The 12500-nt window shown below is 36.8% G+C and overlaps 2 protein-coding genes across 5 annotated transcripts in view; both read right to left on the bottom strand.

Annotated features, from left to right (window-relative positions):
• Window positions 1-4115, bottom strand: part of LOC113822980 (uncharacterized acetyltransferase YvcN) — a 4442-nt gene extending 327 nt beyond the window's left edge. The window contains exons 1-6 of one of the 2 annotated variants that reach the window (XM_027375531.2): window positions 3999-4115; window positions 1808-1972; window positions 1192-1354; window positions 872-932; window positions 600-780; window positions 1-187 (exon numbers count right to left, since the gene is read on the bottom strand). The exon at window positions 1-187 is cut by the window's left edge and continues 327 nt beyond it. In XM_027375531.2, coding sequence (XP_027231332.2) covers window positions 1-187; window positions 600-780; window positions 872-932; window positions 1192-1354; window positions 1808-1954 — 739 coding nt within the window. In that variant the 5' untranslated portion in view covers window positions 1955-1972; window positions 3999-4115. The other variant, XM_027375532.2, reaches the window with a different exon arrangement.
• A 2063-nt stretch (window positions 4116-6178) lies between these two features.
• The window catches only part of LOC113822983 (uncharacterized), an 8580-nt gene continuing 2258 nt past the window's right edge, over window positions 6179-12500 (bottom strand). For 2 of the 3 annotated variants that reach the window (XM_070128803.1, XM_070128802.1), the window contains exons 3-6: window positions 11431-11593; window positions 7449-7509; window positions 6967-7177; window positions 6179-6576 (exon numbers count right to left, since the gene is read on the bottom strand). In XM_070128803.1, the coding sequence (XP_069984904.1) occupies window positions 6187-6576; window positions 6967-7177; window positions 7449-7509; window positions 11431-11593 (825 nt within the window). In that variant the 3' untranslated portion in view covers window positions 6179-6186. The remainder of the gene's footprint in view (window positions 6577-6966; window positions 7178-7448; window positions 7510-11430; window positions 11594-12500) is intronic. The other variant, XM_070128805.1, reaches the window with a different exon arrangement.

The following is a 12500-nucleotide window of genomic DNA, read 5'->3' as shown; positions in this document are numbered from 1 at the left end:
GTGCTGGCAGGAGTCCTTCCTCAATCAAAGCGGCTTCAGGGGGGTATCGCACGGCCCTTATACTCCGGAGGAAGTCGGAGTCGCCCTCTTCGACGTAGATCATCTTCATGTAAGGTCTGCTGAAGTTTGCATCGACGGGGTTCAGGTCGAAGTGAAAGATCTGGGTCCAGTCTCCGTCAACTTCTATCTGGAAATTCGGGATCTTTCGTTCAGTCGGTTGCTTTCCCCTAAAGCTTTTTATAACTGGCATATCATGGAAATGAAACATGAATAGAGATTTTTTATTAAATAAGAGAAAATATTGTCTACATATTACTACATGTTTTGTGTTCTCTGAGTAGACAGTAGAATGTGAGGAAGGAAATATGTATATCTGCAATATATTGTCTACATATTACTGCATTTTTTATACTCTCCTCTGAGTAGACAGTAGAATATGAAAAAGGAAGTAAGGTGCGGAGAGATGCCAAAGGAAAAAGGGAAGAGAGTCAGGGAATTGGAAAGAAAGCGAGAAAGATAGAAACACGACAAACAGAGAAAACGAGTAAGAATGTATTAAAAATGACACAGTATAACGAGAAGGTAAATATCTCCACCACCTGTCCACGCTCGCTGACTTCACGAGTCATGCGATGCAGCCTGACGACCGACCCGTTGAGGTGCTGGTACCGGTACTCCAGGCCGGCCTCGTACCGGGTGACTGGGAGATCTTTCACAGAGATAATCTCAAAGAAAGGAAACCCACCGCCGATGTCGACGATGTAATTGTCTCCCGGAGCACTATGGAGAATAAATATCTCGGTAAACTGTGTAAAGGTAAGAGTCTATCTATTCAGGACTTCAAGCGAATACATGTAGGAGAGTTAAGTACCTGAGATCGCGGAGAAGGACCACCATGTGCGTGTGTGGGTGGCAGGATAAGGAGAAGCTTCCTATTGAAGAGATGTAGATTTACAATATACACAAAAAATAGCTGTGTGTCTGCGTGTTTATGTGTGTGTGTGTGTGTGTGTCTGCGTGTACGTGTGTGTGTGTGTGTGTGTGTGTGTGTGTGTGTGTGTGTGTGTGTGTGTGTGTGTGTGTGTGTGTGTGTGTGTGTGCGTGTGTGCGTGCGCATCTGCATCTGTACAACAAAATAACATCAACATTCAGCATGTCTCCATACAATCTAAAACCGCACATCTCCCATACCGTCCAGAACGTCGACCTTGAAACCAAGAGCCCTGAGGAGGAGGTACATGAAAGTGTTGAGGGTGAAGCAGAGTCCGCCCTCCATGCTCATCCCGGCCTCCACGATCTCCTCCTGCGTTGGGACATGGCGTTCCTCTAGAGGCTGGGCCAGCAGACTCAGGCACTGAATTGAGGATTGAATAGGTTCAGGTTCTTGATTAAATGCAGTGCATGGAGGATGCTTAGTGGTCTGAAGGTTGACAGGCTTGTGGGGAATCTAAGCTACTTGGGTACACGTTAACGAAGTCCGGACACCAACTCGTCTATTCATTCATTTTTCTCTCTCTTTCTCTCTATCTTTCCTTTCTCTCTCTTTCTATCTTTACTTTCTTTCTCTCTCTCTATCTTTACTCTCTTTCTCTCTCTCGCCATCATCTTTCTTATTAATTCTCTCTATCTCCAACTGAACTATAAAGACACATTAGAGAGTCTATTGAAATATTGCAAAACATGTCTGCCTTAATGCAAGGAACCGACTTTCTGAAACTGCGACTAAAAACAAACAAACAATCCCAACGCTACATAAACGCCAACCGTAATACAATCCAAACCAACTAATCATCCAACCTAAACCTACCTGGAAAGGCAAGTGTGCTTGATAGGCCTTCATCAGATCGGAGAGGAATTTCCGCGGTTCCTCCCGAAGGAGTTTTTCAGCGTCCTTCATCCCGATCTTGGCGAGGAAGGACAGGGCCTGCGCTCGACTCAGGACGTCTGTGGCCATGGCTCGCGATCCGTCTGGCTGGAAAGGAGTCAGTGGATGGCGATGGATATATTTGGATTTATTGAATGATATTAAATACCTCCTGTAAACGTACGGAATATCATTCTTGTCAGAGAGGGAGAGAGAGAGAGAGGGAGAGAGAGGGAGAGAGAGAGAGGGAGGGGGAGAGAGAAAGAGGGAGGCGGAGAGAGAAAGAGGGAGGCGGAGAGAGAGAGAGGGAGGGGGAGAGAGAGAGAGAGAGAGAGAGGGAGAGGGAGAGGGAGAGGGAGAGGGAGAGGGAGAGGGAGAGGGAGAGGGAGAGGGAGAGGGAGAGAGAAAGTGTGCCTGTGTTTGGGTTTGTTTACGTGCGTTCGGGTAGAAATAATGTAACAGTTGTATGCCCACTGCATAAGTATGCCCGACTGTGCATATCAGTTGTTCCAACATACAACACACTAGATAAGATAAACATAACAAAGAAAGCTTGATAATCGATAGTACTTAGGTCATATTATAAAATCAGCTGATTGGAGGAACATAACGGCAATTCATTTATAAAACCGCTATCGTAACTCTTCCTATGAACTGGGTTCTTTAACTGCTTATGTTCGGTAAATCAACAATCACGTGAATTAAACACGGAAAATATCACTTATACGAAAAAGAAAAAAAAAAAATAGTTTTGAATGTAAAATGTAAAAAATGCAAGTACATTTATTTAACTTGTCCTAAAAACAATATTGAAAACAACGGTCTCATGTAGCATAGACATCTTGGCAACAGTGTACTGAATTTTGTCATCCTAATTATCTTTATAGTTTTGTATTATGCTATATGTTTTGTTTGTTTTGTTTTTACTACTTCACGAATTAAGATGGGCAAGATGGCAAGTTTACGCTAAAGTTCAGTTGTTTGTAATACGTACAAACAAAACAGCATGGGTATTTGTTTTAAATCTTTTATATTAAATGGGTTGTAGTCCAAGTATCAGAGTATTGTGTGTGCATACACAATGCATGTAAATGTTTGCATGTATATGTATATAAATATAGGGTAAATTTCACGTTTGATTTCCCTCGCATATGTCATCCGCTACTAATCTTTCCGATTTTCCGTTACTCTTAACGACTTTTTGTCATTTTGTCTCGCTGTTGGAGGCGTAAGGTTACTGCAGTTCCTGGAAATCATGGATTGTTTACTCTCTATAACACCGTTATTATCAATTTGCGCAGAAAATGGAATAGAAGAAAACTTTCATAGAATGATGTGATCTACGACTTGATAACCTCAGATTCTTTAAATTAGGTGTGTGGTTACATTTCTAATAATAACAAATATATATACACTTGCATATATAAACACCTGCATACGAACACACGCGCGCACGTGTGTGTGTGATAGTTCTGCAACACTACATATACAGTAAATACAGTGTGACAATAGCATATTGTCAATAGCATTGGTTCACATATTAGCTTTCCATTCTACGGAAACTAAATGTATTAAGAGTCCTAACCTTTTCATTGCCAAAAACTTTTATCTGAATTTGCTGTGGATTCAGTTATTGAAAGACCTGTATGCTCAACAAACAGAATTTGTTACCTATCAACTAACTCATTTGTCTAGTTTCCAAAGCCATATGTTCCTGATGAAGTCGTGATACTAATAATGAAAACGCCAACGAAATTCTTACAACCGTGGTAGATATATATATATATGTAATAAAGCGAACACTATTATTCCTAAATTACCGTTGTATAAAAGGGAAGTGTCAAATTGGAAAGTCCATCAATAGATACTTATAATAAGATCATTTTCTAACATCGTATAATGACTCGTTAGCCACACCACGTTGTAGTCTCCCCGATTTTGAGAAGCCACTGTATGAGCATTAGTGTTGTCATTTCTATAAAAAAAAAAACAATTATTTCGTTCACGCTTTATTCCTACACTCTCGCACATTGTATATAACACATTTGCAATAATCAGAGACAAACCTTAGTCACTGACTACTGTAAACAACTGTAAAGAATCCCATCTGAGGAACAGTGCTTTTCTCACCAACCTGTTAACAGTTGTGGACGGCAGTGTATTCAAGCAGCCAATGGTGATGCTTTTCTTCCGACCGTTTTCTCTTTTCACAGGGAACTGGAGTTACAGAAGACGGAGTTATCTTGTAGGGGTAGCTATTACATTTTATATATTTACTTCACTGTTTTCATCAATGTAAGTCTAAGAACAAAGGTGAAGACCGCTGGTTCATTTTAAAGAATTTGTGTAACTACGGTAAAGGACTGGTTTTATAATTCCAAAATTGTAACACATTTGCTGTCTAATTTTATGATGTCAGTCTTCCGTAACTGTTATCACCAGAGATCGATTCGGTAACACGTAGCAACCGGACCTAGCAACAGCCACGGTAAAAACAAACCCTCGTTCATTCAGCGATCACTGTGGTCTCTATTTTAGTTTTTTTTTTCTTTTTTTTTGAGTGGAAACACCGTGGGGTTGTGTAACCGTTGGTTCTTCAAACCACAATGTGATGGGAAAGAAAGTTCTAACCTTTCATATAGCGAGATAGCGAGAAGAAACCCGAAAAATGGAAGCGGTGGGGTTTGGCCATTAAACACGTACCGCTAATGGCAGTCCTTGCAATGTACGTATTTGATGGACCCATCTTTTACAGCTCTAATCCATGGCTGTAACGGGTGCATCACATATGATCGATAATGATAATGATGATGATAATGACAATAACGATAAAAAATAACACCCCAACAATAATAATAATGATAATAATTATAATGATAATAGTGATGATGACAGTAATAATAATGATAATGATAATGGTGATGATGAGAGTAATAATAATGATAATGATAATGATAATACTAATACTAATAATGATGATGACAGTGGCAACAACAAAATTACAATAAAGATGATAATGATAATGATCATAATCATAATGATGTGGTAATGATAGCAATAAGAATAATTTCAAAAGTAATGATGATGACAAGAATAATGATAAGCTGTAACATGGGAGAGAGAGAAGTTGCGAAAAGTAATCACAAAAGAAAAAAGAAAAAAGAAAAAACAAAATGAGAGATATATCAAAAGTAAAACTTACGAAACTTGAAAATAAAAATCTGGAGCTGTTCTATTTACAAGTCATCCTCCCTGTCATCATAGTCATTTTATTCCACGATTTGATAAAAATGATAATGATAATGAAACAAGCAAATGGACCCAGTGTCATTAGGTACCCGTAATGCCCACTGTCGTTAAGCTTTCTGAATTGTCTTTAAATATAGATGGCTCCACAAGGGCTTAGCCACCAAGGAGTCAATTAGTAGTTCTTGTGACTTCATCAGATTCCCTTGCCTTATCAGGATTAAAAATAAATGTTTTTGATATCGACACTGTTCTTATCACTGTTGACAAGTCACTAAACCAGCTTTAAAATTGCAGTAATAACAATAATTGTGAAAATCAAGGAGAGGGATAAACAGGTGACTAAGCGCTTGTGAAGCCATCTATGTGCAAAAACAACAACTAAATTAATACCACAAAAAGACATTACAGTACATACTGGGGATTGAACTATGTCTATGACATGGATAAAGGAACTTTCATTTTTATAATTATGCAATTTTTGTTGCCTCATTTTCCACGGTTTTCCATTTTTTTAAAAATAAATACTTTTTCTGAAACCCATCTATATCCAACTCAACTGTTGTGCCCCTATTTCCCATGATTCACTCTATTCAGAAAAAAAACATTGACTAACGATACATCCATCTGCGTGTGTGTATGTGCATATATACACACTCTCACGCATGATGCATATTTATCTTTATTATTTTTATTTTCACTAAATACTTATACAGGCATCGTCATACATATCAGTACTTTAATGGAAATATATCCCAGTGTGCGAGTTTAAAAATTAAAAAATAAAAAGTTAAGCTTTTAAACATACATTGTTAACCATGTTATGTTTTACGATCTTATGCATTGAATGTGAGTGTATTGGTCGTAATTCAGAAAAAGGGGTAACACTGAATATTGACCAATATCAATAATGAATAGTTTACAATCATTTCCTAGCTTTGCCAGTCTTAGAATTAATGTAAAAACCTGGTGAACATATGAGAAACACTCCATTTTTGAAACATTTACTGGATTATTTATAAATATAAAATGGTAGTTAATATATAAGAAACACAAAACTTTTTGTAAAACTATTTTTATTTTGCAATTTTCTTCACCGCCATATCGACTTTATCTGCAGGAATGTTGGGGAAGAATTCCTTTATTTTGGCAGCCAGGGCGTCCTTCCCCACCCTCGTCTTGATATCCTTGTCCATGGGACCGGCGAGGAGGCTCTGATTCTTAAAAGCCAACACCACCCTTTTGTCGCCAGCAGGACCTCCTCCCTCCTTCCCTCCAGCTGCAGCGGCCATTAATCCCTTCTGAACGAGTGCGGATTCAGTGGGGAAGCGGACGGCGCGGAGGACCTGGAGGAAATCGCAGGACTCGTCCATGTAAATCCTCTCCATGTGCGGCTGGAAGTACTCGAAGGATACGGGTCTGAGTGTGAAGTGGAAGACCTGGCGCCACTCGCCCCGCATCACAGGCTGCAGTGATCGAGAAACTTTATTGACATATCATGAGAATATTTAAAGGTTAAATATCTTGCTCCGAGACGCATATAGACCCGTACATAGAAATGTATGTTTGTCTGTGTGTGTATGTATATATGTATATACACACACACACATATACATACATATATATATATATATATATATATATATATATATATATATATATAATATATATATATGTATGTATATATAAATATTTATATATATAATGTATATATATATATATATATATACATTATATATACACCCAAATGCATCCATACACATGTATCTATATCAGTATCCCTCAACCTATCAATCTATATGCACATATTCACTGTAAACTCTACTTGGCATCATGCAGTGCCAGTTATCCAACACCTTCTCCTCATCGACTGGGCAACAACACACATTTTCTCCATCGAGTGTGGTATCTCCAGCCCGGTGCAGCCTGATGACGTCACCGCCGCTGTACTCGTATCTGTACTCCAGCCCAGCGTGGTAATGGTCGACTGGGAGCTCCTTCAAGGGGATCATCTCCATGCTGGGGAAACCGTTGCCCACGTCGATGATGTAATTGTCGGCTGGGAACCTGGAATGTAATGGAGGTGCAGTTCTCTTTGGTAGGACTATTCGGTCAACAACTCACTAGCTTACTATTTATCTTTGGCTATTCAGTTATCAGTCAGACCAATCCTACTATTCTTTTCTTCAAAATTTCGGTTTTATTTATCGCAAAACAAATCTCATTCAGTTTCACTTCAATTTCTTGGTATCCAAAAGTGAAAATATAAATGGCAGTAGAACAGTGGCAGAAGAATATCTATCTATCCATCCATCTATCTATCTATCTATCCATCTACCTTAAGTCACTGAGTAGGAGGATAACGTGAGAATGGTCATCCCCGTGGGCGCTGTAGTTCCCTGCCGGCGAGACAAAAAACAAAAACAAAAACATAAGCATAAAAGTATTTAATTATTTGTTGATTTAGGTGATGTAATGTGATCTATTTCAATGTAGTATGTGGAGGGTCGATCAGCACTTGAAAATAATGCTGGAATTACTAGGCGATTCTATTGCTGTTTATCTCTGTTTATCTGTTGCTTATCAAGAGCTTCAGAACGTCACACTATATTCCTATCTACATTAAATTAGTTGTAGTATCAGCACTTACTACTTAATTAAAAGAAATTATTTAGAAGCATCTAAAAACATATGTATCACGTATTTTAGAATTACACACTAAAAAAAAGAAAAAAGAAAATATTGCGGAACACAAAATCGAATCGCAACTATTATAAAAGCGAATTAGTTCTCTGGATTTAACGCAACGTATTTCAAATTTACATCAGACGTAACCTTCCGAGTATCACAAATTAACAAACAAACAAACAAATACATACATAAACGACACAAACAAACTACATCGCACATACCATCGAGCAGGTCAACTTTGAGACCAACCAAACAAATTAGCAAACAAACAAATAAATACATAAACGACACAAACAAACTACATCGCACATACCATCGAGCAGGTCAACTTTGAGACCAACCAAACAAATTAACAAACAAACAAATACCTACATAAACGACACAAACAAACTACATCGCACATACCATCGAGCAGGTCAACTTTGAGACCAACCAAACAAATTAGCAAACAAACAAACACATAAATAAACGACACAAACAAACTACATCGCACATACCATCGAGCAGGTCAACTTTGAGACCAACCAAACAAATTAACAAACAAACAAACACATAAATAAACGACACAAACAAACTACATCGCACATACCATCGAGCAGGTCAACTTTGAGACCAACCAAACAAATTAGCAAACAAACAAATAAATACATAAACGACACAAACAAACTACATCGCACATACCATCGAGCAGGTCAACTTTGAGACCAACCAAACAAATTAACAAACAAACAAATACACAAATAAACGACACAAACAAACTACATCGCACATACCATCGAGCAGGTCAACTTTGAGACCAACCAAACAAATTAACAAACAAACAAATAAATACATAAACGACACAAACAAACTACATCGCACATACCATCGAGCAGGTCAACTTTGAGACCAACCAAACAAATTAACAAACAAACAAATACACAAATAAACGACACAAACAAACTACATCGCACATACCATCGAGCAGGTCAACTTTGAGACCAACCAAACAAATTAACAAACAAACAAATAAATACATAAACGACACAAACAAACTACATCGCACATACCATCGAGCAGGTCAACTTTGAGACCAACCAAACAAATTAACAAACAAACAAATACCTACATAAACGACACAAACAAACTACATCGCACATACCATCGAGCAGGTCAACTTTGAGACCAACCAAACAAATTAACAAACAAACAAATACCTACATAAACGACACAAACAAACTACATTGCACATACCATCGAGCAGGTCAACTTTGAGACCAACCAAACAATCTAACAAACAAACAAATACACAAATAAACGACACAAACAAACTGCATCGCACATACCATCGAGCAGGTCAACTTTGAGACCAACCAAACAATCTAACAAACAAACAAATACACAAATAAACGACACAAACAAACTGCATCGCACATACCATCGAGCAGGTCAACTTTGAGACCAACCAAACAATCTAACAAACAAACAAATACACAAATAAACGACACAAACAAACTGCATCGCACATACCATCGAGCAGGTCAACTTTGAGACCAACCAAACAAATTAACAAACAAACAAATACACAAATAAACGACACAAACAAACTACATCGCACATACCATCGAGCAGGTCAACTTTGAGACCAACCAAACAAATTAACAAACAAACAAATAAATACATAAACGACACAAACAAACTACATCGCACATACCATCGAGCAGGTCAACTTTGAGACCAACCAAACAAATTAACAAACAAACAAACAAATACATAAATAAACGACACAAACAAACTACGTCGCACATACCATCGAGCAGGACAACTTTGAGACCAACCAAACAAATTAACAAACAAACAAATAAATACATAAACGACACAAACAAACTACATCGCACATACCATCGAGCAGGTCAACTTTGAGACCAACCAAACAAATTAACAAACAAACAAATACACAAATAAACGACACAAACAAACTACATCGCACATACCATCGAGCAGGTCAACTTTGAGACCAACCAAACAAATTAACAAACAAACAAATACCTACATAAACGACACAAACAAACTACATCGCACATACCATCGAGCAGGTCAACTTTGAGACCAACCAAACAATCTAACAAACAAACAAATACACAAATAAACGACACAAACAAACTGCATCGCACATACCATCGAGCAGGTCAACTTTGAGACCAACCAAACAAATTAACAAACAAACAAATACATAAATAAACGACACAAACAAACTACGTCGCACATACCATCGAGCAGGTCAACTTTGAGACCAACCAAACAAATGAACAAACAAACAAATAAATACATAAACGACACAAACAAACTACATCGCACATACCATCGAGCAGGTCAACTTTGAGACCAACCAAACAAATTAACAAACAAACAAATAAATACATAAACGACACAAACAAACTACATCGCACATACCATCGAGCAGGTCAACTTTGAGACCAACCAAACAAATTAACAAACAAACAAACAAATACATAAATAAACGACACAAACAAACTACGTCGCACATACCATCGAGCAGGTCAACTTTGAGACCAACCAAACAAATTAACAAACAAACAAATAAATACATAAACGACACAAACAAACTACATCGCACATACCATCGAGCAGGTCAACTTTGAGACCAACCAAACAAATTAACAAACAAACAAATACACAAATAAACGACACAAACAAACTACATCGCACATACCATCGAGCAGGTCAACTTTGAGACCAACCAAACAAATTAACAAACAAACAAATACCTACATAAACGACACAAACAAACTACATCGCACATACCATCGAGCAGGTCAACTTTGAGACCAACCAAACAAATTAACAAACAAACAAATACCTACATAAACGACACAAACAAACTACATTGCACATACCATCGAGCAGGTCAACTTTGAGACCAACCAAACAATCTAACAAACAAACAAATACATAAATAAACGACACAAACAAACTGCATCGCACATACCATCGAGCAGGTCAACTTTGAGACCAACCAAACAATCTAACAAACAAACAAATACACAAATAAACGACACAAACAAACTGCATCGCACATACCATCGAGCAGGTCAACTTTGAGACCAACCAAACAAATTAACAAACAAACAAATACACAAATAAACGACACAAACAAACTGCATCGCACGTACCATCGAGCAGGTCAACTTTGAGACCAACCAAACAAATTAACAAACAAACAAATACATAAACAACACAAACAAACTGCATCGCACATACCATCGAGCAGGTCAACTTTGAGACCAACCAAACAAATTAACAAACAAACAAATACACAAATAAACGACACAAACAAACTACATCGCACATACCATCGAGCAGGTCAACTCTGAGACCAACCAAACAAATGAACAAACAAACAAATACATAAATAAACAACACAAACAAATTACATCGCACATACCATCGAGCAGGTCAACTATGAGACCAACCAAACAAATTAACAAACAAACAAATACACAAATAAACGCCACAAACAAACTACATCGCACGTACCATCGAGCAGGTCAACTTTGAGACCAACCAAACAATTTAACAAACAAACAAATACCTACACAAACGACACAAACAAACTACATCGCACATACCATCGAGCAGGTCAACCTTGAGACCCAGCGCCCTCAGGAGAAGACAAAAGAAGACATTGAGCGTGAGACAAACACCGCCCTGCATGCTGAATCCTGCATCCACGATCTCCTCGAGCGTTGGGACATGGCGCTCCTCTGCCGTCTGGGCTACCATGGTCACGCACTGCGCACAAACAAGGGATCTTTCAGCATATGTTGAGTTTTGAAGTTAAAAAGCCTTCATATGTCTTTTTTATTTTTATTTATTTTTTTAATGTTGAGTTTTGAAGTTAAAAAGCCTTCATACATATATATATATATATATATATATATATATATATATATATATATATATATATATATATATATATTTTTTTTTTTTTTTTTTTTTTTTTTTTTTTTTTTTTTTTTTTAATGCTGTGTGAGAGTTGATTTTAGCACGTCATTGCGTTGTTATTTTTCTACGTCTGTGATTAAGTTATTGCAACTTTTATAAAAAACAATCACTGAAATTATGTAAAGGTATTGATTTGCTATTTCACTCACATGAAAATGGCATTTGCAGTAAAATTGGTTATATCAATAAATCAATACTGGCAATGATAATAATGATAACCATACCAAAGTAACGCTAAAATAGTAACATTGGTTATGATGATTGCAATGATGAAAATTTCATAGCGAAGAAAGGGATGCTAATGGTAATTTATCATTGCAATACGGATCCTTTACTACTACAATCGTTATCACTTTATTATCTACCTATTGGTACCATAAAAAAATTATGTTTAATCTTACAAATATCCTGATTAACGTTGTTATAAAAACATATATATATATATATATATATATATATATATATATATATGTATATATATATATATATATATATATATATATATATATATATATATATATATATATACACACACACACACACACACACATACACACACACACACTCACGCACACACACACATATATATAAATATAAATATAAATATAAATATATATATATGTATATACACACACATATATATATATATATATATATATATATATATATATATATATATAAAATATATATTTAA

This window comes from Penaeus vannamei, chromosome 13 (genome assembly GCF_042767895.1).
Source record: "Penaeus vannamei isolate JL-2024 chromosome 13, ASM4276789v1, whole genome shotgun sequence".
In the NCBI taxonomy this organism is placed as follows: Eukaryota; Metazoa; Arthropoda; class Malacostraca; order Decapoda; family Penaeidae; genus Penaeus; species Penaeus vannamei.
The sequence above is the reverse complement of the archived record's forward strand: the minus strand, read 5'-3'. Positions and strand labels throughout refer to the sequence as shown.